Here is a 26,329-nt window from a genome sequence, read left to right as displayed (position 1 = left end):
AGGCAAGTGATGAGGATGACACAATGGGCGTGATCTTACGAAAAAATGCTAAGTGCCGAATGAGCAACAAAACAGGAGAGTTTTGGACTCATTTTTTGAGCAGGTTTGAAAATGCAATCTTATGGCATTTAATACAAAAAGGTTGCAGGAGGCAATTCTCAACAGCAAAAGTGGCGGAGGGGGGAGGGGGGGGGGAGAGACATTGTGATATAGACAGGTTAAGCGGATGGGCTAAAAACCTGGCAGTTGGAATATAATGTAGGAAAGTGTAACATTATGCACTTTGGAGGAAGAACAAAATATTTGAATATTAAGTGTGGAAAGACTAAAGAAAGCTGCAGCACAGAAGGGTTTGTGTGTCCTCATATATAAATCACAAAAAAGCTTGCATGCCAGTTCAACACGTAATAGGGAAGGAAAATGGAATGTTTATTTTAAAGGGATTGAGGAATAAAAATGGGGAAGTCTTGCTACAGCTAAACAAGACACTAGTTAGACAACACCTGGAGTTCTGTGAACAGTTTTGGTCCCCTTATCTAAGGAAAGATATACTGGCATTGGAGGCAGTCCAGAGAAGCTTCACTAGGTTGATTCTGAGTATGGAGGGATTTTCTTATAAGGAGAGGTTGAGTAGATTGTACTCATTGTGGAGTTTCAAAGAATGAGAGGTGACCTTATTGAGAAATATAGGATTCTCAGAGGGCTTAATAGGGCTGATGCTGAGAAGTTGTTTCCCCTTGTGGGAGAATCTAGGACCAGAAGGCATCATCTCAGAGTAAGGGGTCGCCTATTTAGGATAGAGGTGAGGAGGAATTTCTTCTCACAGAAGTTAGTGAATCTGTGGAATTCTTTACCACAGAGAGCTGTCAAAACTGGGTCTTTAAATATGTTCAAGGCTGAGTTGGATGGATTTTTAATCAGTAAGGGTAATGGGGATAAATAAGGTGGGAAAGTGGAATTGAGGATTATCGCATCAGAACAGTCATGATCTCATTGAATGGCAGAGCAGACTCGATGGGCCGAATGGCGCACTACTGCACTTGCATTTTATGGTCTTATGGAGGTGAGTGAGAAGCATGTGGTGGTGTGTTGTGGTTTTGGGGTATAGGTGAAGGAGTGAATGAAGCAGATACGGGTAGGGTTATGGGGGTTTGGGAAAGTGGATCCTGAGTTGAGAGGGGTGGCTGAGAGTTGGCTATGAATAAGACAGTGTGAAGCACACATTTCTACTGGGCTGGGTTGTTGAGGAATGGCATTTTGTGGAGGTTGAGTGGGTGGACCTGGTAAGATGCTCTCTTGGAGAGTCGATGCAGACTTGATGGGCAAATGGTCTCCTTCTGCACTGAAAGGATTCTATAAAAAAAGAATGGGTGTTGGTGAGTGAGGTGGGTGGGATGAATGGGAGGTGTGGTATAGGTGGGTGGGGTAAATTGTGGCGTAGGTGTGTGTTGGTGAGTGGGGAGGGTGAGGTGAATGGGAGGTGGGGTATAGTTGGGTGGTGAGTAAGGGTGGGGTGAATGGGAGTTGTAGTGTCGGTGGGTGGGATGAATGGAAGGTGTGGTGTAGATGGGTGGGGGTGTGAGAAGAGTGGGGTGAATGGGAGGTGGGGTGTAGGCGGGTGGGGATGTGAGGATGGTGGGGTGAATGGGGGGTGGGGTGTAGGTGGGTGTTGGTAAGTAAGGGTGGGTTGAATGGAAGGTGTAGGTGAGTGGGGTATGAGGAGGACATAGTGGCACAGTGGATAGCACTACTGCCTCACAGCGCCAGGGACCCGGATGCTTCGGTTTCCTCCCACACTCCAAAGATGTGCGGGTTAGGTTTATTGGCCATAAGGGTAAATACATGAGGTTACGGGGATAGGGCCTGAGTGGGACTGTGGTCGGTGCAGACTTGATCTCCTCCTGCACTGTAGGGATTCTATGAATGGAAGGTGTGGTGGGTGTGGGCGGGTTGGTGTGTGAAGAGTCATAGAGGTTTACAACATGGAAACAGGCCCTTTGGCCCAACTTGTCCATGCCGCCCTTTTTTTTTTGAAGCCCTTAAGCTAGTCCCAATTGCCCACATTTGGCCCATATCCCTCTATACCCATCTTACCCATGTAACTATCTAAATGCTTTTTAGAAGATAAAATTGTACCCGCCTCTACTACTACCTCTGGCATCTTGTTCCAGACACTCACCACCCTCTGTGTGAAAGAATTGCCCCTCTGGACACTTTTGTATCTCTCCCCTCTCACCTTAAACTTATGCCCTCTAGTTTTAGACTCCCCTATCTTTGGGAAAAGATATTGACTATTTACCTTGTCTATGCCCCTCATTATTTTATAGACCGTTATAAGGTCACCGCTCAGCCTCCTATGCTCCAGAGAGAAAAGTCCCAGTCTATTCAGCCTCTCCTTATAATTCAATCCATCAAGTCCCGGTAGCATCCTAGTAAATCTTTTCTGCTCTCTTTCTAGTTTAATAATATCCTTTTTATAATAGGGTGACCAGAATTGCACACAGGATTCCAAGTGTGGCCTTACCAATGTCCTGTACAACTTCAACAAGATGTCCCAACTCCTGTATTCAAGAGGGTGAAGAGGGTGAGGTGAATGGACGATGTGGTGTAGGTGAGGGAGGAGGGTAAGGTGAATGGGGGGTATAGGTAGGTGTTGTTGTGAAGAGGGTGGGGTGAATAGTGGGTGCAGGTAGGTAAGTGAGTGAGGAGAATGGGGTGAATAGGAGATGTGCTGTAGGTGGGTGTTGGTGAGTGAGGAGGGTAGGGTGGATGGAAGGTGTGATGTCAGTGGGTGGGGGTGTGTGGAGGGTGGGGTGAATGGGAGTTGGGGTGTTGGTAGGTGGGAGTGTGAGGAGGGTGTGGTGAAGGGAAGGTGTGGGTGAGTGAAGGGGGGGTGGGTGGGTGGATGGGGCGTGAGGAGGGGGCACGGGTGGATGGGGCGTGAGGAGGGGATGCGGGTGGATGGGGCGTGAGGAGGGGGCTGAGGAGGGGGGGGCGGGTGGATGGGGCGTGAGGAGGGGGGGTGGGTGGATGGGATGTGAGGAGGGGGGTGGGTGGGTGGGGGGTGAGATGGGGGGTGGGTGGATGGGGCGTGAGGAGGGGGGTGGAGGATGGGGCGTGAGGAGGGGGGGCGGGTGGATGGGGCGTGAGGAGGGGGCTGAGGAGGGGGGGGCGGGTGGATGGGGCGTGAGGAGGGGGGGTGGGTGGATGGGACGTGAGGAGGGGGGTGGGTGGATGGGGGGTGCGGGTGGATAGGGCGTGAGGACGGGGGTGTGGGTGGATGGGGCGTGAGGAGGGGGGTGGGTGGATGGGGCGTGAGGAGGGGGTGCGGGAGAATGGGGCGTGAGGAGGGGGGCGGGTGGATGGGGCGTGAGGAGGGGTGTGGGTGGATAGGGCTGAGGAGGGGGGGGGCGGGTGGATGGGACGTGAAGAGGGGTGTGGGTGGATGGGGCGTGAGGAGGGGGTGGGTGGATGGGACGTGAGGAGGGGGGTGGGTGGATGGGGCGTGAGGAGGGGGTGGGTGGATGGGGCGTGAGGAGGGGGGTGGGTGGATGGGGCGTGAGGAGGGGGGTGGGTGGATGGGGCGTGAGGAGGGGGGTGGGTGGATGGGACGTGAGGAGGGGGGTGGGTGGATGGGGGGTGCGGGTGGATGGGGCATGAGGAGGGGGTGGGTGGATGAGGGGTGCGGCTGGATGGGGCGTGAGGAGGGGGGTGGGTGGATGGGGCGTGAGGAGGGGGGTGGGTGGATGGGGCGTGAGGAGGGGGTGCGGGTGGATGGGGCGTGAGGAGGGGGGTGGGTGGATGGGGCATGAGGAGGGGGGTGAGTGGATGGGGCGTGAGGAGGGAGGTGGGTGGATGGGGCGTGAGGAGGGGGGGGCGGGTGGATGGTGCGTGAGGAGGGGTGCGGGAGAATGGGGCGTGAGGAGGGGGTGCGGGAGAATGGGGCGTGAGGAGGGGGTGCGGGTGGATGGGGCTCAGGAGGGGGGGCGGGTGGATGGGACGTGAGGAGGGGGTGCGGGTGGATAGGGCGTGAGGACGGGGGGGTGGGTTGATGGGGCGTGAGGAGGGGGTGCGGGTGGATGTGGCGTGAGGAGGGGGTGCGGGTGGATGGGGCGTGAGGAGGGGGTGCGGGTGGATGGGGCCTGAGGAGGGGGGTGGGTGGATGGGACGTGAGGAGGGGGGTGGGTGGATGGGACGTGAGGAGGGGGGTGGGTGGATGGGACGTGAGGAGGGGGGTGGGTGGATGGGGCGTGAGGAGAGGGGGTGGGTGGATGGGATGTGAGGAGGGGGGTGGTGGATGGGGCGTGAGGAGGGGGGTGGGTGGATGGGGGGTGCGGGTGGATGGGGTGTGAGGAGGGGGGTGGGTGGATGGGACGTGAGGAGGGGGGGCGGGTGGATGGGGCGTGAGGATGGGGTGCGGGTGGATTGGGCGTGAGGAGGGGTGTGGGTGGATGGGGCGTGAGGAGGGGGGTGGGTGGATGGGGCGTGAGGAGGGGGGGTGGGTGGATGGGGCGTGAGGAGGGGGGGTGGGTGGATGGGGCGTGAGGAGGGGGGGTGGGTGGATGGGGCGTGAGGAGGGGGGTGGGTGGATGGGACGTGAGGAGGGGGTGCGAGTGGATGGGACGTGAGGAGGGTGTGTGGGTGGATGGGGCGTGAGGAGGGAGTGCGGGTGGATGGGGCGTGAGGAGGGGGGTGGGTGGATGGGGGTGTGGGTGGATGGGGCGTGAGGAGGGGGTGCGGGTGGATGGGGCGTGAGGAGGGGGGTGGGTGGATGGGGCGAGAGGAGGGGGGTGGGTGGATGGGGCGTGAGGAGGGGGGGTTGGTGGATGGGGCGTGAGGAGGGGTGTGGGTGGATGGGACGTGAGGAGGGGGTGCGAGTGGATGGGGCGTGAGGAGGGGAGGTGGGTGGATGGGGCGTGAGGAGGGGTGTGGGTGGATGGGACGTGAGGAGGGGGTGCGAGTGGATGGGGCGAGAGGAGGGGGTGTGGGTGGATGGGGCGTGAGGAGGGAGTGCGGGTGGATGGGGCGTGAGGAGGGGGTGTGGGTGGATGGGGCGTGAGGAGGGAGTGCGGGTGGATGGGGCGTGAGGAGGGGGGTGGGTGGATGGGGGGTGTGGGTGGATGGGGCGTGAGGAGGGGGTGCGGGTGGATGGGCCGTGAGGAGGGGGGTGGGTGGATGGGGCGAGAGGAGGGGGGTGGGTGGATGGGGCGTGAGGAGGGGGGGTGGGTGGATGGGGCGTGAGGAGGGGGGGTGGGTGGATGGGGCGTGAGGAGGGGGGGTGGGTGGATGGGGCGTGAGGAGGGGGGTGGGTGGATGGGACGTGAGGAGGGGGTGCGAGTGGATGGGACGTGAGGAGGGTGTGTGGGTGGATGGGGCGTGAGGAGGGAGTGCGGGTGGATGGGGCGTGAGGAGGGGGGTGGGTGGATGGGGGGTGTGGGTGGATGGGGCGTGAGGAGGGGGTGCGGGTGGATGGGGCGTGAGGAGGGGGGTGGGTGGATGGGGCGAGAGGAGGGGGGTGGGTGGATGGGGCGTGAGGAGGGGGGGTTGGTGGATGGGGCGTGAGGAGGGGTGTGGGTGGATGGGACGTGAGGAGGGGGTGCGAGTGGATGGGACGTGAGGAGGGGAGGTGGGTGGATGGGGCGTGAGGAGGGGTGTGGGTGGATGGGACGTGAGGAGGGGGTGCGAGTGGATGGGGCGAGAGGAGGGGGGTGGGTGGATGGGGCGTGAGGAGGGGGGGTTGGTGGATGGGGCGTGAGGATGGGGTGCGGGTGGATGGGGCGTGAGGAGGGGGGTGGGTGGATGGGGTGTGAGGAGCGGTGTTGTTGCATGGTGAGGTGAACGGGGATGTTATTGGATGGTGGGGAGGGCTGGGATTGCCCACATTCCAGTACTGTGGGAGCAATCCGGGATGTAGAGGGTTAAGAGCCTGGCCCCGCCCCTCCTCTCCTTCGGCTCTTTCCGCCGTTGGCGGAGATTCCCGAGCGCACTCGGCTGCTTGGCTCGCTCGCTGCCGCACCGGCTCCTCTTTGCGGAGAATCACCGCCTCGGAGCCTGAGAGGGAGGGGGGAAAAAAAATAACCGGGGTTTTTATTCTCTCTCTCAGTCCCCCTGGACCCCCCTCGGTGTGATTTAAAGAAGTGAAAGTTGTGGTGCTGAGGGGTATTTGCTGGAATCTCTGCTCGATGCAGGCCATCAAGTGTGTGGTTGTTGGGGACGGGTAAGTCCGTTCATCTGAGTGAGCCAGGGAACAATTAGAGAGAGAAAAGGTGTGGGGGAATTAAAATAGCTGCAAACACTGGGCCATGCCTGGAAAAAAATATCATTGATTTTTGTGTGTGTGTGTTATTTAAATTAGGTTGCAGCAAAAAAAAGGCTTTTGTTGCCTTGAGGGGTTTATTTTTTTTTAGATTGAATAGGCGATGCTGTGATTTTTTTGGGCACCCCCCCATTTCGATTAGTATTTTTTTTCTCTCTCATTTTAAATAGATTTTATTTTCTCCCTCCTCCCATTGACTTTCTCTTGAGATTGCTCCCCGCTTGTGGAACAATCGAGTGAATCAGACACTTGCCTCAGCCCCAGCCCCAGGCAGGCGTGGATGGAGCTTTTTCTCTTTGCTTCCACTGTTCCAGCCTTTCCTCCCCCTCCCCACTCTCTCTCCCTCCAGCGTTTCTTCTTTTATTTACTCTTTTATTTATCTTCTTTCTCTCCCCCCCCCCTCCCCCTTTTTGGAGTCTGCCTCCTCCCCTGATTTGTGAGAGCTGTGTTAAAAAAAGGGCGGGAGGAGGTGGATGAGCTGCAAGGGGAGAGAGTGGTTTGAAAGGGATTTAGCACAAACAAATTCCACCTATTGGCCCCCACACAGTCGACAACTGGATTGTGTGCTGGTCAGCCACCCCACTTCGGGTGTAATGGGAGCACAATGGCTGGTAGCTGCTGATTTTTAAAAAATATATTGTATGGTTCTCACACACCCCTCTACAGAGTCAATAATTAGCTTCAGTAATGCTACAAGATGGCTGGTGATATGGACAGTGGCTCAACTCTTGCTTATGAGCTCTGTTGGGGGAAAAACACAGCTTTTCTGGTCTAGAGGATGGGTATTCCTCACGTTGGCTGATTTGGTTGTTATAGCCCTGTCTGTGGAATTGGGTTGTACGTTCTCAGAAATTGGCTGTTGTGAATATGTACCAGTATGCAAAACCTTGATACACACTGCTGTCTAGTACCACTGGATGCCAGTTGTAGTGGTGTGGGTCCTTTTAAGCACAGCATGAATATGTTGTTTAAAAAAAAAAGTAGCTCAGGAAGGGATGGTAAACTCTGGGTAACATTATCATTTAAATTAATTTTTTTATAGAAGAAAATCTCTAGCTTATAGTACGCATGTGCAAAGTAATGCATCCCTTGTAAATATTTTACTGCTCAAAGATTTAAAATTCTGCATGTGCATCTACAGATTTATTATCTCATTTATTTTTCCCTTCCTTGAACTAATTCATTTCATGGGTTGGATAACTGCCATGCTGATCTCGTCAAGTCACAAAGCCATCAAGTGGAACAGTTCATGTGTAGAGATGGGAGCAAGAATTTATTCCACGCCTTATCGCATCTCAAAGTGCTTAGTATGCAATTAATTAAATTACTTTGCAGAAGCAGCCTTTTGTTATGTAGGTAAATGTGCTGTCACTTAGTGTTCAACGTGTTACAATCAGCAATGGGATAAGTGACCGGTTAAATTTTTGTTGTTGGTTGAGGAAAGGATACTACTCATTACACAATATGGGATCTTTACATCCACCTGAAGCACCAAGACAGGAAGATGGTGTGTAACCAATCAAACTGGGCTGCAGAGGTATAAACCCGCGTGAAGAATTGAGGGGGGAGTGAAGAAAGGGACGTGAGATTAATGGCAGAGAGAGGAATGACATAACCTATCATTGTGAGCGACATGTCTCCCTCATTCCTATGTACCCAGTTCTCTCCAATAGTTATGCCTTTGCCAACTGATATACACAATTTCATTGCCAAAATTCTGAAATTGCAGGCGTTGAACCTTTGCAGCTGGAGGTCTGGGTTATAGTGAAGGCTTTTTGTAATCCGCAAGCTATTAGAATTTTAAATGTCTGGTGTTGGGTTGGATTCTTTGCTTTAAATGAGGATGCCTAAATTGTGGGTGATGTTTTATGCTGACCAAACCAGTCGTTTTCTGTGTTTGGGAAGGGGAATTGTTTATTGCTTTTGGTTGATCCAGAATATTAGATTTGTAGTATGGAGGATAGGGCATATCTCTGTTTAGTTTGAGCCCTCTATGAATTAAAATTCAAATAACATGTTGTTATCTGGAGTTTGGCACACTGATGTATAGCAGCCATATATCTGAGCTCTAAAGAACAGTAACATTAAAACTGTTTTTGGGTTACTTTCACTAATTTACATCAGGGCAACTGAAATAATGTTTGTGCTAGTTTTCTCCAACTAAGCAGTTGCCGGTCTATTGCGTTAATCAGGTCAATTATTGTGAGGAGGAGGGATGGTTGTTTTATGTTTTGAAAATGTTAAAATGTCCATATGTTAATGTTTCCAAAAAATGTTTAACATTTGCCCCATGCCTGTCTTAGTAAATGTGAAGTGATATCTGGCACCATCCAGTCACGTGTTGCTTTCAGCTGCTGTCCTAAGTGGTCCTACAGGAGGTTGTACCACTTTGGCTGCAGTCTGCGCTGCAATTTTGGAAATCAAAAATTGTATGACCCATGAATCTTTCAGGAGCAGCACTGTTTGCCAGGTCACTAGTAGTGAGATGCCACCACATGTTGGCATGTATGCAGGATTTTATCCATGATCTCTATTCAAGTTAGCCAATCTCGGCCAAGAGCAGACTGGATGGGTGAGCCACTCGGTCACGTGCATAGGTGCCACCACCTGGTTCCATAACTGCATCCATGGAGCAGGTGTAGTAGGTCACTTTTGTGCAATTGTGTGGATCAAAACAGTAGTAAAGAAGTTAACAACAAATACTAACAGGTGTGATATCTTATTTCCTATCTAGAAGTTGGAAATATGAGTGGTTTACAAGGGCCTTAACTTGGAGTGTTTCCATTCATTAGTTTATTCATGCCAACTCACATTTTTTCATTAATGCTGTCATGATCCAAATACATTTAAATGCAAAGACCTGTTTGTGGACTCCATGCAGCAAAATTAATTTGCAACCCAAGAAGCTTTATTTGCATTCTTGGAAAATGATTGAAGTTCGTAGTACATTCCAGATCTCTTGTCTTGCTGCATGTGTGAAATAGCATGTCCATAAAAATCTGGAATGAAAAGCTAATGTTAGTAATGGTGACCATGAAACTATCATTGATTGTCGTAAGACTCCACTTGGTTCACTGAAGCCATTTAGGGAGGGAAATCTGCCGTCCTTACCTAGATGTGATTCCAGACCCACAGCAATTTGGTTGACTCGAGGATGATTAGGGATGGGCAACAAATGCTGGTCTTCCCAGCGATATTCAAGTTGCAAGAAAGAATGTTTAAAAATGTATTTGTACTGCAGTGTATGTGTTCTCTATATTTGCTCATGTGCTATACAAAGTATACCATATATACCATGCACTCAGCTGAGATAATGAGTTGGCACACTTTTTTTTCTGTTTGTTCACGTCACTGTGAATGCATAATTGAGAGTGATTCCTCTGATATGACCATGTCTCCTACAGTGGACCGCAGTAGCAGTGTTGTGCACTATATATTTATCTGAAAAGTGATTAATATTTAAATTCCAAGAGGGGCGGGGAAAACAACCACAAGATACTAAGGTGAAAACAGTACATTTATAAATCTTAAGTCCTCCCTGTCCCTGCAATTAACAGCTATTTGGAAAAAGCCTGATGATGCCAGAACATCAACTTGGAGCTTTAATTAGCTAAAAGGAATAACTACAAATGCTGGAATTTTGAAATGAAAGCAGAAAATGTGTACAGCAGATTTGTCAGTATTTGAAAAGACCAAAACAAGGTAATGTTCTGGGTGTAGAACTTTCAGTAGAATTCATCATATGAATTGCTTTGTACGTTTTGGTGCAAAGCATCTATGAGCATGGTAGTGTTTGTCGGTAGTGGTAGTGGTTCCCAAGGTTGATGCTTGTTCAACTTCAATGGGGCACCTGCTGGTTTTGCTAAATCTGGGAATTGAAAGACCAGCTTTTTACTGGGTCTTCCCAATAGCTGGATTTACCTTGGAGTGGTTAACGAAGAAGTTGCTGTTGCCTTAGTGAAACCTGCGTTTTGAGAATCATGCAAGAGCCCTATTGATTGATGCCCGTTATAAAAAGTGAATAAAGGTAGCAGAGGGCAGACTTTTAGCTATGATTTTATAATTGATGGACTTCAGTCGTCCCGAGTTATGAATTCTACTGAAGTCATTGAAGGGAATATTTGTAAAATGTCAGATGTATGTCACCTGTTGCTGCTGGAGAATTGCTAAATATGCTGTTATATCTTCAGTAAAGACAGCAAAACTCTTTGACCAAACTGTCCCAAGTCGTGCTATATACCAAGTCTTGAACTGATGGGTTAGAATGGATCCTTCAGAGATTCATCTCTGCAACTGCAGAAAAGAAAACAGCTGTTGGACCCCTTCCTTTTGCTTTTGCTGGTGGTTGCTGGGACCTGGATGGAGGCTGTAATATCTGCTAAATTGAACTTTATTTCCATTTTGCTTGTTTTGTTTGTGAAGTAATGTTAAAAACTGAGCTGGAGTACAGTTTCTAGATTTTTAGGCTATTTTATAATCATCTTTTGCATTCTTCACGAATGACTTCTTAACCTCCAAACTTACCACCTTCCAACCATTGCTTCCTTATTTCATTCTTTACAAAATCATCTGTCTAAGAGTGCTGCACTTTTACCATATTTCCTGCTTCAGCCAAGAGAGTAGAATGGGTGCTGTCTAGTGGCGTGTTGCATGATCACTTAATCATGCAACACGCCACTAGGGAAACTGCTCTGTATGTGGTTTTATTAAATTTTTCTGTCTTGTATGCCATTGTGGCACCACTGTTCCATCATTTTACCATAAGATGGTGCATGGATCCAAGTTTTATCATGTCAATGGCTGAACATGCTTTGGAGAATGATTACCTTTCAAAATGCTGTGACTATTGTTTGTTAAATGTTGCAGCATTTCTGCGTCCAAGCTTTAATAGATCAAGTGTCCAATTTGGGTTGGTTAAAGGAAGATGTTGGCTGGAAGACAGGAAACTCCCTGCTCTTTCAATAGTGTCAGTGACAGTCCATTTGAACTACATTGGCATGGTATGTTTATTTATGAGGGAGCTCTGTAGGGTTGGCCATTGTTGAATTGGAGGAGGTGCTGTTTTATAAAAATGTGTGAAGGGGAAGTTTATTGGAAGGCATACCATAGCAGTTTCTTTTTGTGATCTTTGTAACGGGGTTTAAAAAAAATAAATTTACTAATTGGGTGCACAATATATATATTAATGGTGTTGAGGTTTATTTTGAATTGGAAGAAAACAGACACAATAGTTGTTGCTGTGGTAGTTGATCTTGGTGGGGTACCTGTAAGGGTTCCAATACGGTTTTCAGTATTCCCAGTTAGAGAAAAACAGCTGGGATTTGCACTTCTTACCACTTGCCAATGACCTTGTTGGCAGGTGAGAAAAGATTGTACTCCAAATTGATATCCAACCTCATTGACTGCCCTGCCAACCCTGCATGTGTAGGCTTATGTACAAAGAATGGTCACTTGGGTAAAGCACTGGGCTGCCAATACCCGGGAAACCATTTTTCCACAGACTGTGCCTTCAGAAGACAGAAGAGGAAAAATCTTGCAATAAAATCTTAAAATTTTAATTGATTTTATGTCTAAATATTAACCTGCATTATTTAAAATTGCTTTGTCGGGAGGGGACTATTCAGCGTGCCTTCTCATCTATTTTATGGAACCTCTAAGTGCTGATGAAGGGGGTGTGTGGGGTGTCATGGTATATAAGCTACCAAGATGACAAATTGGGTATCCGCGAAAAGCTTTGTTATCAACTGCTGCATTCAGCTGAGCTCTTTTTTGCTGGTGAATTACATTTTGGATTCCTGTGTGTGCGTATGTTTCCTCCCCGTTAATCATTACATCATCACTAACCAATGAGGAGTGTCTTGAGAAATGTACAGTGGTGAGCTCTGCTTGGAATGTGCTATCTCAACTTGCAGATGATGCAGCTTTCTGACAAAGAATTGGGGCTTTTGGTTACTTAGCAACGTTAATTGTTTGATGGTTTGCACCTTCAGAATGTGGGGGTTTAATTCTAACGTGATGGGCAGGTTATTTAAAATGCTGCATTGCCGTTCTTTGTAAAATGTTTCAATGTTAAATATATATAGTGTAGCACTGCAGAATTAATAGCATTTGACAAAAGGAGCATTGTCTTGATAACAGGATCATTTTGGTCAGTGATGTGACAGGTATTTGATGTGAATTACGTTGTTTTCTGCCAAGTATTTGGCAAACAAGGTTTACCAAGTATTTCTTTGAAGCCTACTTTCAACAACGTTTCTGTAATCTCTGCCTCCTCTTCCCCATCGACCAATTTTGTGGTACAAAAATGGAATAGGGATGTGATATGAGCAATTACATATTTTATATAAAAACACTGGAGTATTAATTGCCACTCCCTGGCTTTTTAAAAAATTTGTTCCATTTTGAGCTCTGTTTGCATTTGTAGTTCATGAAGGTGGCTGTATTGTTGTAATAGCTTCAAAATGCTATCATATTCTGATTAAATTGCCAGGAAGTACATTTTCTATAGAATTGTGTATAGAAATAGCTGCTAGTTTGCTTTGTTTCAAACATTATAAGCAGATCTAGTCTGATGGGCACATTCTATATTTAGCTAGTAACATTGTGTATTTTTAATTCTAGTGTTTTGTGGATTGTGTTGTGAATCCATCCATTTGCATTTATTCAGTCACTATAAAACAATTTCATTGTTCAAGAGTATTTTCGCTGTACTTTGAAACGTGTATTTGAGATTTATCCTTTTTTTCCTCTGAAGTCACAAATAGTAGGCCTTGGTTGTGAGGAATTTCTCCTTTACGACACAGTCCACTATCAGCTTGTTTGAGATTTGTGTTTAGAACTAGACTCTCGCATCAATTCTTGGACCTGGATGAAGCATGAGGTGTTGTGATGCGAATATTGTGATTGAGTGACTGGGTGAAAACCTGGCAAATGGAGTTTAATGTGGGGAACTGAGAGGTCAGGCACTTTGGTGGGAAGAATCACAAGGCAGATTATTATCTGAATGGAAAGAGACTGCAGGTAAGTGAAATACTGAGGGATCTAAGTGTTCTAATGCATGGATCACAAAAAGCTAGCAGGCAGGTCCAACAATTAGTTTAGAAGGCAAATGTCATTTTGGCCTTTATTGCAAAGGGATTGGAGTTGAAAAATAGGGAGGTTTTGTTGCAATTGTACAGGATGCAGGTATGGCCTCACGTGGAATATTATGTACAGTTTTGGTCCCCTTACCAAAAAAAATAGTAAGGGGAGGGGGCTTGACAGGGTAGATGGTGAAATGTTTTCACTAGTGGGAGAGCCTCGAACAGGGGGACATAGCTACAAGTAAAGGGCTGATAATTTAAAACTAAAATGCGTAGAAATTTCTTCTCACAGAGGGCGGTGACTCTCTGGAATTCTCTGCCCCAAAGGATGGTGGAGGTGGATAGATCGAGGAATAGACAGCTATTGGGAAATGGCACAGGAAATGAGCTGAGGCTGAGATCAGCCATGATTGTATTGAATGGTGGGGCAGCCTTGAAGGGCCTGGTGGCTATTCCTGCTTCTATTTCTTGTGCTGTTGTGTACCCTGCCTTAGGAGGTGAGGCGCCAGCCAGATAGAACATAACAGCACCATACAGGCCCTTCGGCCCTCTGTTGCGCCGACCTGTGAAACCAATCTAAAGCCCATCTAACCTACACTATTCCAGTATCATCTATATGTTTATCCAATGACCATTTAAATGCCCTTAATGTTGGCGAGTCTACTACTGTTGCAGGCAGGGCATTCCACGCCCTTGCTACTCTGAGTAAAGAACCTACCTCTGACATCTGTCCTATATCTATCACCCCTCAATTTAAAGCTATGTCCCCTCGTGCTAGCTATCACCATCTGAGGAAAAAGGCTCTCACAGTACATCATATCTTATCTTCTGATCATCTTATATCCCTCTTTTAAGTCACCTCTTAACCTTCTCTAACGAAAACAGCCTCCAGTCCCCCAGCCTTTCTTCATAAGACCTTCCCACCATACCAGGCAACATCCTGGTAAATATCCTCTGCACCCTTTCCAATGCTTCCACATCCATCCTATTATGCGGCGACCAGAACTGTACGCAGTACTCCAAGTGCGGCCGCACCAGAGTTTTGTACAGCTGCAACATTACCTCATGGCTCCGAAACTCAATCCCTCTACCAATAAAAGCTAACACACCGTACGCCTTCTTAACAACCCTATCAACCTGGGTGCCAACTTTTGGGGATCTATGCACATGGACACCGAGATCTCTCTGCTCATCCACGCTACCAAGTATCTTACCATTAGCCAATCTGTATTCCTGTTACTCCTTCCAAAGTGAATCATCTCTCACTTTTCCGCATTAAACTCCATTTGCCACCTCTCGGCCCAGCTCTGCAGCTTATCTATGTCCCTCTGTAACCTGCAACATCCTTCCGCACTGTCCACAACTCCACCGACTTTAGTGTCATTCGCAAATTTACTAACCCATCCTTCTATGCCCTCATCCAGGTCATTTCTAAAAATGACAAACAGCAGTGGCCCCACAACAGATCCTTGCGGTACACCACTAGTAACTGAACTCCAGGATGAACATTTTCCATCAACCACCACCCTCTGTCTTCTTACAGCTAGCCAATTTCTGATCCAAACCGCTAAATCACCCTCAATCCCATGCCTCCGTATCTTCTGCAATAGCTTACCGTGGGGAACCTTATCAAATGCTTTACTGAAATCCATATACACCAACTGCTTTACCCTTGTCCACTTCTTTGGTCACCTTCACAAAGAACTCGAGCTTTGTGAGGCACGACCTACCCTTCACAAAACCACGTTGACTATCCCTAATCAAATTATTCCTTTCTAGATGATTATAAATCCTATCTCTTATAATCCTTTCCAAAACTTTGCCCACAACAGAAGTAATGCTCACTGGTCTATAATTACCAGGGTTGCCTCTACTCCCCTCCTTGAACAAGGAGACAACATTTGCTATCCTCCTGTCGTCTGGCACTATTCCTGTAGACAATGACGACATAAAGATCAAAGGCTCTGCAATCTCCTCCCTAGCCTCCCAGAGAATCCTGGGATAAATCCCATCCAGCCCAGGGGACTTGTCTATTTTCACACTTTCCAGAATTGCTAACACCTCCTTATGAACCTCAATCCCGTCTAGTCTAATAGCCTGTATCTCAGTATTCTCCTCGCCAACATTGTCTTTTTCCTGTGTGAATACTGACCAAAAATATTCATTTAGCGCCTCTCCTATCTCTTCAGACTCCACGCACAACTTCCCACTACTGTCCTTGACTGGCCCTAATCTTACCCTAGTCATTCTTTTATTCGTGACGTACCTATAGAAAGCTTTAGGGTTTTCCTTGATCCTACTTGCCAAAGACTTCTCATGTCCCCTCCTGGCTCCTCTTGGCTCTCTCTTTAGGTCCTTCCTGGCTAACTTGTAACTCTCAGAATTTCAGATGACAGAATTAAGTGACTATGACCAGCAGTGTTTGCCATTTGGTCCACCATTTTATTCTGGAAATAACATTGCCAGAATGATCAGTCACAAGCAGGCTGCCATGATGCATAGTGACTGTGCGCTGCTGTATTATCACATGCATACATTATTTCATTGTTGCCAGTGCTATCTGGGATCAGGAGGTTGTCATTTTACAGAATCAGCACTGTCCAAAAATGAGCACTAATTGCTTTTAATTTGACAGTCTCACTTTGAGCCTTAGGATGGGGAGTGTGGGAACCAGCAATACGACGGGGGGCGGGGGGGGGGGGGAGGTTGAATCAATTAAGAGTGCATCAGAAAACTGTAGAGGAACTGTTGCATTTATTCTGTGCAGTTACTGAATGCAAAGGGCTTAACATGTTTGAGTATTGTCCCTTGTTGATACTGCCTGTGGCCTTTATGAATGCACTGACCAACAGAGAGGCACTCACACATATAAGTTAAGTCGTATAATGCAAGATTTGTACATTTTATTATATTGCCCTTTCTGCTGCTCTATCTGCTGGGGAGTTGTAAGTTAGTTCAATAATGACTCTCTTCAGCTGAACATGCAGGAAGATGGTGACAGGGCTGAGATTAAGTTTTCTTTCGCGTTTTATTTGAGAAATTAAGGATTGAACATTGTGACATGTTTCTGGAACTCCTAAAGTCAATTCTGAGGAAGATTGAGCAATTTTAAAGATTTTGTGGGGACATTGTGTTCAGGTACACAGTATGTCAGTATCTGTAATTGAAAAGAAATGGCGCTGAAGACATGTTTGGGAAAATTTCACCCCTAACAAAGAGGACTGGTGTAATTGTGAACATTTGGTCTGAAAGCAAATAAAATAGCAGATGAGGATAAAGTAAAGGTGTTCCCCACCATGATGGGGCCAGATGCTTTTGAGGTGGTGCAACCAGTGTTACCTGTGAGATCAGAGTATGCGATTCTGGACTCGTAATGTGGCATGACTAAGAATGAGATTTGCACGGAGTTGCATTCCCAGGAAAGGAAGCAGTTTCCAAGTGAGACGGTTGAAGATTAAATTCTCAAATTCAAGTAACTTTCATGTCACTGTGGGTATGGTGATGTAGACTTGGAAATCAATCTAAGAGACATGTAGGAGGCCAGTAAAATCCAGACAAAGCTTTTGAGCAAAGGCAATAAGCTGATGTGAGTGGAGACTTGCAATGAGATCACAGCCAAAGAAATGGCAAAAAGAGATAATTGCAAGGGAGCTCTTTCCCTGAGTTGGCAGGGAAGGTCCACCAGATTTCAGCAAGGTCCAGGTCACAATAACTGAGTTCACGGTCCAAGAGAGATTTAGATGCTACTATTGCCATCGACCATTTAAATGCTCCCCATTTCCAGTCCAAAGTGCTCTGCCTGTGGGGAAAGTCAGTCAATTATTATTAGCAGGAGTGGAGGAAGCAGCCATGCACCAAGTCAATGTGATAAATTTAAAGCTAGTTTAGGAACCTGGAAGTCCTCATTGTGCATTGATATGGAAATGTAAGTTGGTGTTATTAAGCAGTCATATTCAGAGAACATGAAAAATACAAATACATGGAAGTTGATGGCAATCAGGCTGAAGGTATAATTCCAACGTGGAACTCCCAAAGTCAATTCTGAGGAAGATTGAGCAATTTTAAAGATTTTGTGGGGACATTGTGTTCAGGTACACAGTATGTCAGTATCTGTAATTGAAAAAGAAATGGTGCTGAAGACATGTTTGGTAAAAGTCATTCCACGTCATTCAGAACTTGCTTTCATCATTGATATAGCTGCAACAGTGTCTGATATCTCAAGGAAAATACAAGAAGTCCTTAAATAACATTACCTTATGCAAAACTGGTATGAAATGGACCTGTTATTCCAATTAGGTAAGGTCAATGTTGGGAGTGGAATATGATGTTACAGTGTCACTTGCCATTGGTTGTGGTAGGAGAGAACACAGCCTCCCTGATGGGGAGGAACTGGCTGAAGACAATATGGTTAAAGTGGGCCGAGTTACTTATAGTAGAATTCAAGAATATGTCTGACATTGAGAAAATGTCAAAAGAAATGGTCTTTGAGAGCAAGGAGGACCAAATGATAAAATTAGCAATCAATTAAGATATTAAATATCATAAGTCAGATCGTGTAAATGTGGACGTTCTTGCGAGATTTCCTGTGAAACCTGATTCACTTTTAGCCACTGAGTTACCTGTGATTTGCTTTACATAACACAAATGTTATTCCAATGTCTAACAGAGAAATTAGTGACAAAACTCAAGAATATGGTACTTAATTATGTCATTGAATGGGTGGCCTAAAAATATATTTCAGGAATATTTCACTTGTGAATGTAGGTCAATTGTGTTTGCTGTGGGGTTTGAGTTATTATTCTGCCAAGATTTAAAGAGACTTTGCTCGAAGAACTTCCAAGAAAAGAACACCAGAGTCGTCCATGTGAAAGCAGTAGCTAGAGCTGCCTTTGTGTGTCTCGATGAGAAATGGTCCAACCAAGATTTCCTTCCAGTCCATGTGAAAGCTGCTTTTGCTGTCCAAAGAGAGACTGAGATATTGAAGAGTTAGTGAAAAGTTGTGATGTGTGTCTCGATGAGAAATGATCCAACCAAGGTTCTTTTCATTCCACGTCAAACACAAGGAAAATGTGGGAATGAGCAGTTGCTTTCTTAAGAGAAAGCGTACCATGTTTTGATCTATAGCTATAGCAAGTGGATAACTGAGTCCATACCGAATACCACGAAACAAATTAAAACATGCTACCGTGCAAAGGGACCTGGGGGTCCTTGTGCATGAGACGCAAAAGCCCAGTCTGCAGGTACAACAGGTGATCAAGAAGGCAAATGGGATGTTGGCCTATATCGCGAGGGGGATAGAATATAAAAGCAGGGATGTCTTGATGCACCTGTACAGGGCATTGGTGAGGCCGCAGCTGGAATACTGTGTGCAGTATTGGTCCCCTTATATGAGGAAGGATATATTGGCATTGGAGGGAGTGCAGAGAAGGTTCACCAGGTTGATACCGGAGATGAGGGGTTTGGATTATGAGGAGAGGCTGAGGAGATTGGGTTTGTACTCGTTGGAGTTTAGAAGGATGAGGGGGGATCTTATGGAGACTTATAAGATAATGCGGGGGCTGGATAGGGTGGAGGCGGAGAGATTCTTTCCACTTAGTAAGGAAGTTAAAACTAGAGGACACAGCCTCAAAATAAAGGGGGGTCGGTTTAAGACAGAGTTGAGGAGGAACTTCTTCTCCCAGAAGGTGGTGAATCTCTGGAATTCTCTGCCCACTGAGGTGGTGGAGGCTACCTAGCTGAATATGTTTAAAGCACGGATGGATGGATTCCTGATCGGTAAGGGAATTGAGGGTTATGGGGATCAGGCGGGTAAGTGGTACTGATCCACGTCAGATCAGCCATGATCTTATTGAATGGCGGGGCAGGCTCGAGGGGCTAGATGGCCTACTCCTGCTCCTATTTCTTATGTTCTTAAGGTTTTAAGAGGTTGGCTTGCTATTTATGGATTGCCAGAGGTGTTGATGTCAGGTAATTGTCTACAGTTTACATCAAAAGAGAAATATTGACGTTAGAATGGAGTCAAACACATTAATACCACGTATCAGTCAGCATCAAATGGTACTGCAGAAATAAGTGCATGAATTTAAGAGGTCTTTGCAGAAATATTTACTAACTCTAAAGCTAGGCATTAATTTCCAAGTCTCTCTTTGATACAGTCTAGACAAATTTTTGTGACAAAATAATCTGACAATTTACAACAGGTTTTTCATCTTACAAATTGGTGTTTAAACAGGCTCCTAAGACGAGGTTTAGTTTGCTTAACCCTGAGGTCAATGGCAAAGTAAGAGAAAAAGATCAAACCAGGCATTAAACTAGAGAGTTGGGTGCTGGTCAGAAGATCGTGGTGCTGTTACTACGAGAAGTATGTGATTGGAGTTGTTTTATAGACTAGATGCTTTTACGTCTCCAGTGAAGATTGGAGAGTGACTCGGAGTGTCACGTAGATCATTTGCTTGAAAGAGAAAGTATGAAAAGGGGAGAGCAGAGGAACCCTCCTAAATTGAAATTTCTTTTACAGCCCAAAGTGAAAGACAAAAAGAAACTGGAAGTTAGTTGGTATTGCAGAGGAAAGTGAGTCGGGTATTTGACTGAGACAAATTAATATCACAGCCCCAACCATTAAGTGGAGTTGATATTCAAAGTTCAGATTTGATACGGCGGGTTGTTCAGAGAGCATGGTCAAGCTAATGGAATTGGAAGAAGACACCAGCCAGAGAGAATCCAGATAGGTTAATTGAAAAGGTGAAGAAATGTTCTTGTTTTTTTTTGATAAATATTTTTGTTAAACATGTTGAGGAAAAACATTTTTATTTACATTTAAATTACTCTGGTAATTTTGGTCATGTGTTTTGGTTGTGGTGATCGAAACAATTGAGCAATCAAATGGGTTAAATTTCATGGAATGTTTGTTGATTTAATCCTATTGTATCTAGAAATTAAGCACATGTACCATTTTGCATTTTTTTTAAGGGGGAGGGAGTGGAATATTGCAAGATCTGTGCATTTTGTAATATTGCCCTCTCTGCTGCCCTCCCTGTGGAGGAGGTGTAAATACAGGTCAATAATTGCTGTCGGCTGCAGAGCATATGTTTGTCTTAATGCAGTATACAACAAATAGCTTGATTTTTAATGTCTGATTATTGACAGGCCATCCATTTACCCTGTCTGACATTTGTTGTAGAGTAAATCGGGTTACTATTCCCCTCTCCACAACTCTACCACTATAGCCAGTGACTATTTTCACATATTTAAATTAAATAAAAACACCCAACACTCCTAATTTAAGGTGGAAACAAATCTGGTCCAATATGCGTGAAATATTTTGAACATCATTAAATTCTATGTTAACAAAAAGACACAGTAAGAAGTTTAACAACACCAGGTTAAAGTCATGAAGAAGGGGCTTGCAGCTCCGAAAGCTTGTGTGGCTTTTGCTACCAAATAAACCTGTTGGACTTTAACCTGGTGTTGTTAAACTTCTTACTGTGTTTACCCCAGTCCAACGCCGGCATCTCCACAACAAAAAGACACCCAGCTCCCACGTATGAATCAGTGTTTTTGAAATTGAATCCCTTAAATTAATGTTTGTAAGGGATAATTATTCAGGTTCAGACATTATGTCTGATTTGTCACTTTTCTCTGTGGATGGTCTATTGACAGGTTATGATAATACAAACAGCAGATTTAAAGAAAGCACTTTCTCCCTCTTCGATTGGGAAACAATTTTGCCCGTGTTTCCTGGACAAATTTTTAAGTATCTTTTTTCCTTGCACCTTACACCCTTCTAGACTTCTACTGGAGTAGAACTGCACTGGTACGGAACCTCCCCCAAGTAAACACTACTGCAAATGGCAGGTTATGGAGAACGCAGCTAAGCTGAATCCTGCTTTCTTACCAACATCCATACGTATGAATATTTTGTAGCTGGATAGCTGTTAGAAATGTTTGCACGTTTATATATAGAATCTAACTTGGCAAAGATGAGCAGTCAAGTTCAAACTACCAGTTGGACGCCTCAGTACATTTAGCCACGATAGTAGCTATAGTAGTTGTATTTTTTTAACAACGTCTTTCTCTTTTCTGGCACACATCTGTCTGCCATTTTACAAATAATAAGTCGTTTTACCTTTACATCAGTGGCGTGTTAGCGTCACTGCTTCCCAAAGTGCTGATTTTATGCCAGCCTGCCACATTTCAAATGTAATATTACCATGTCTTGCTAGATCATGCATCCTGGACCACCACACCCCAACCTAGTTTTAGCAACTAGCAGCCTGCTAATGTTACATTTGGTTTGCAGTTGGCTACACAAAATCTGTGGGTATCGGAATGTTCCACTGAGTGTGCAACCATGAAGCAGAAAATGCTGGAAAAAATTCAGCAGGTCTGGCAGTATCCGTGGACAACGAAACAGAATTAACAGTAGCGGAGAGTAGTGTCTGGTTCGCTCAGGAAGAAAGAACAAGATGATCAAAGCACTTTCCACACACCACTTCATACTGGTCTCTTCACCTGGAATTCAAGAACCGGTTTTTATTCCATTAAGTTTGAACGGACTCTGAACCTTCTCTCCAGCTGAATTTAATCAATTCTGCAGCTTTTATGTTGAGAATACTGTAAACACTGACCAAAACCAGCATTTCAATGCCCATGCTACTGACCCCAAGATAAAAGGTCCGTTTAAAGTGGCTTCAGGAAATGTTTGACTCCTTCCATTCTCGAGGAACAATAAATGATGGGCGAAGTGCAATTACCAATCTCTAAACCATGTGATATAATTAGTGGTATCATATTTGTCAAAGGGTTTTCCAGCAATATGGTGATGGAATAGTTTGGCTAAGATGAGTTTGCAATACTGGAATGCCAGGGTTCCAAGTTGGGACTGCATGTGGCCGCAATTTGGAAGTCCTCGGAGTGGATTATATGTAATCTACTGAAGAAACGTGCGTGAGAGCTTTTCCTTATCTGGAGATTGTGTGAGATTAACTTGCTGTTTTTAATAGAGTATTTAAATGTTAATTTTAAACTCAAATGTTTTCTAAAGTTAACCTCCCTTTTAAATTGGCTGAAAGTCCATATCAATACAAGTTGATCTCCAGATGACAATCTGATAGATGCCTCTGCATGAAGATCTCTCTTTGATGTCTTCAAGCAATTTGTTTGGAAGAATCTGGTGCTCCTACAACAGTGCTTGTGTGTAATTTGTTTACTGATGATTCCTCGGTTTAAAAAAAGCTATATCCAAAGGAAACTTAATTACTGGGTGCAAAGCTTCACTGAGCACTTGTGTATAATCACATCTGGTTAGAGAAGGGGTTAGGTGTCAGTCACAAGCTGAGATTGTAGACCTGTGTTCACAGAATGGAGATGAGCTGGACAACCACAAAAACAGGGCATTGCATAAAGCCAAAATATTTTGCACCAAATCAAACAGCATATCAGAGTGTGAGAATTGAAGGAGAAATCTGTCAACTCTCTGACTCCATTTCAACCCATTCCAATATTGCATAAAATCACCACCACCATTTCTGTATATCTGTAAATTATGCAAGTAAGGTTCTGGGTTACGAAGTCAAGGTTTTTCTACATTCATTCTCCACATTTGGTATCAGGTTTAAATCTTTCGGACAATGATTTTTTAAAAAACATCTATTTCTCACCCAAAGCAATCAGTGGATTTTCCTCCAGTGGTCTTGGTTTTGCATTGTGTAAGAATAACTGTGCTGAATCTCAATATTTCGTTCAGGAATGATGACTGAATTTTTATAGACAATTTTTTTTTAAATGCTCCTCCAAATTGTTAATATTTAGATTGTAGATAATATTAGGTGGGAATGCTGGTAGAATGATGAAATTCCTGCAATATTCATGTACAATTAACATATATTGGAATGAAGTATAGCAAAGCATCAGAGATGAAGCTTGGATTTAGAGGTGGGGTGCTGATAGGTGAAAGGCAAATGGTGATGGGTAACTGAGTGGGACATCTGATTACGCTTAACAATTCAGTCATTGATTTGGTGCTTATTTTATTGCTATTGCTCAAAACTTTAAGCCATGGAAATTTAGCACTGCAGCTTTGAGTAGTATATCTGGTCAGAACTCTATATTTGAAAATGAATGATATAATTAAATGGACAATATGGATTTTGTGGGTTAGTAAATGTGAAAGCTGCTTGATTGTATTGAGTTTGTCTATCCACTTTAGCGCAAATTTAGACTCCTATAGATTGTTTTACATTGTTATTAATGCTAATTTATTTGTATTTACAGTGCTGTAGGTAAGACATGCCTACTCATCAGCTATACCACCAATGCATTCCCTGGGGAGTACATCCCAACTGTGTAAGTATTGCGTGTAGATTTTTCAAAACTCTTGAGCCGTTTATATTTTTGATTGTTGAATTCTAATGTTTTAATTTTGTAGATTTGACAATTATTCAGCTAATGTTATGGTAGATGGGAAACCAGTGAATTTAGGACTCTGGGACACAGCAGGTCAGGAAGATTATGACCGACTCCGACCCCTCTCTTACCCACAGACGGTATGTTACCACCTTTACTTTTACTCTTGGCAGTTTTCTCCCTTCCTATCCCGGAGATTTGATTCTTTTTGTTAGAGCTTAGTTTGGACATTACAGGTCTTTCCATATGTCAAACAAGTAATTGTTACTTTTCTGAACCTTGATGGTGAATGTTGAGCAATCTGTTTGAAGAAAAGTGTCATGTATGTAAATTCCCTCCTGTCCTTGCCTGATGTGTAAACAGGCTTCCAGTATTTTTGAAGCGTGATGGTAATGTAAAATAATATTTGAGGAACTGTCATCATCACCAGTCAGTGATGGTTTGAGCTCCGATGAATGTCCTCCACACCTCCTTTGACTTGCATATTACCCGTTGTCTTTCCACCAAGCGTCCCTCTCCTTTCTGCCCAAAGCAGTTGGCATTTTCTCGACATGCCCAGGTTAATTAACCAGCACTTAGCATTGAGCAGGGGGTACTGTTTATTGTCATTGCAATAGCAGGTTTTAACACCTGATTGACTCCATCAGAATCTTTTGTCCTGTTGCTTGTCAGGTTAAATTGTAGTAGGCAGACAGACATGTCATATTCATGGCCTAGACCCATGTGGTTTTTGTTAATGTTTCAGTCACAAGAGTATTCAAAAAATTTGAGAATTTTGTATATCATGATTTATGATTTTTCTTGGATTGTTTATGAAAAGATTGTCTTTGGTTTCACTAATTGGCTTGATGAAATTTCAAATATGAGCACTTATTTAAAAAGTTATGAATAGCCACATTTTAATGATTACAAAGCATTTATAGCACAGAAACAGGCCATTCAGCCCAGCAAGCTTATGTTTCACACAAACCACTTGTCTTTATCTATTCCAATCAACATATTTCTTTCTCCCTTGTAGTTATCTAGCTTCCTCTTAAATTCATCAGTGCTCCTTGCCTCAACTACTATGTGATAGCCAGTTCCACATTGAACTATAATCTAGGTTTTTTTAAAAATCCAGAATTCCCTGCTGGATGTATCGCTGATTATCAAATGTTTGATAACATTTGGTCTTTCCGACAATGGAAATATCCAAATGTGGTCTGACTGAGGTTCTATACAAGTTTAATTTCTTTGCATTGCAATTCTATCCCTCTGGAAATAAACCTTATTTTCAGTGTCACCCCTTTTACTGATATATTTGTATCCATGATTCCTTTGTTCCTCTATCCCACTTAAAAATTTATTTTCCAAGGAACACAGCCTCCTTATTTTTCCTACAAAAATTCACTTGTCTCATATTATTAAAGTTAAGTTGCCAATTGCATGCCCATTCTGCAAGTTTATTTGTGTATTCCTGTATTTGGTCATAGTCCTCCTCTATACTAACAATTTAGAGTACACCAATTTGGAGTCATCTACAATTTTTGAAAATATATTTCATGTAAATAATGAACTGCAATTATCCCAGTATTCATTCTTATCAAACACTACTTCACACACTTTGCCAACTTGAGTAACTATCTTTAATCCTTTACTGTTTTGTTTTGTAGCCAGTTTGCTACTTTTCTCCTGACTCTGTTCTGACCATAGTCATGGATTTACTAGGCAGTTTATCAAAGGCTTTTTGGAAATCCAAATATTACATCCACATCACAAGTTCAATAATCTTGATCATAAATTTTGGAATCTGTGTATATTACTCTGTTTTTAGTTTTGAAAATTGTTACATCCTTTAATTCTGTAATCTTTCTGATCATTGTTAAACTAATAGTCTATAGTTCCCTGGATTTGTTATTTAGACAAATCATATTAGATGTCTGCCAGTTTGCTGGCACTATTCCCTTTCCTAATGAACTTTTATACCTATGTAATAAATAATACATTGCTATCTCTTCCCAAAGTTCTTTTAATATGCCTCATTGCAGTCCATCCAGACCAAGCGATTTAGTCTCATTAAGTTTGATTAGTTTATTAATTATCTTTGTATCTTAAATGTTTTCATATTGTGCCTTGTTGGTCTCCATGCCAAATTGATTTATGACCTTCCCTAAGAATCCAGGTAATGGTGGTGAATCCTTATTTACATGGAACAAATTGAAATTTTTTCTCCTCTTTGCATTTTTTCCCTTTTTTAATAGGATGTGTTTTTGATCTGCTTTTCACTTGTGAGCCCAGCATCCTTTGAAAACGTCAGAGCAAAGGTAACGTTAAAGTGAGGTTTCAAAACAAAGTTTACACATATAGCATATATGTCAGTTTGGAGCTTTGAGCGGTCTCAAAAATATAGTCATAACCAGGATACCCAGTTCAAGATCTAGTTCAAGAGAAAATAGATGCTTTAATCTCCATTTTGTCTCACTTTTGCAGTGATGTCAGATTGATGCTTTCATGTAGTTGTATGACACCCACACTATATAGAAACTGT

The 26,329-nt window shown here is 44.4% G+C and overlaps 1 protein-coding gene across 1 annotated transcript in view; it reads left to right on the top strand.

Moving 5' to 3' along the window:
• Nucleotides 1-5,966: 5,966 nt before the first annotated feature.
• The window catches only part of LOC144501643 (ras-related C3 botulinum toxin substrate 3), a 29,260-nt gene continuing 8,897 nt past the window's right edge, over nt 5,967-26,329 (top strand). Inside the window, exons 1-4 of the mRNA XM_078225546.1 lie at nt 5,967-6,217; nt 23,671-23,742; nt 23,825-23,942; nt 26,043-26,105. Of these exons, the coding sequence (XP_078081672.1) occupies nt 6,183-6,217; nt 23,671-23,742; nt 23,825-23,942; nt 26,043-26,105 (288 nt within the window). The 5' untranslated portion in view covers nt 5,967-6,182. The remainder of the gene's footprint in view (nt 6,218-23,670; nt 23,743-23,824; nt 23,943-26,042; nt 26,106-26,329) is intronic.

The sequence above is a fragment of the Mustelus asterias genome, chromosome 12, assembly GCF_964213995.1.
Source record: "Mustelus asterias chromosome 12, sMusAst1.hap1.1, whole genome shotgun sequence".
Taxonomy (NCBI): domain Eukaryota; kingdom Metazoa; phylum Chordata; class Chondrichthyes; order Carcharhiniformes; family Triakidae; genus Mustelus; species Mustelus asterias.
Note: the sequence above shows the minus strand (reverse complement) of the source record. Positions and strands in the feature narration are given on the sequence as shown.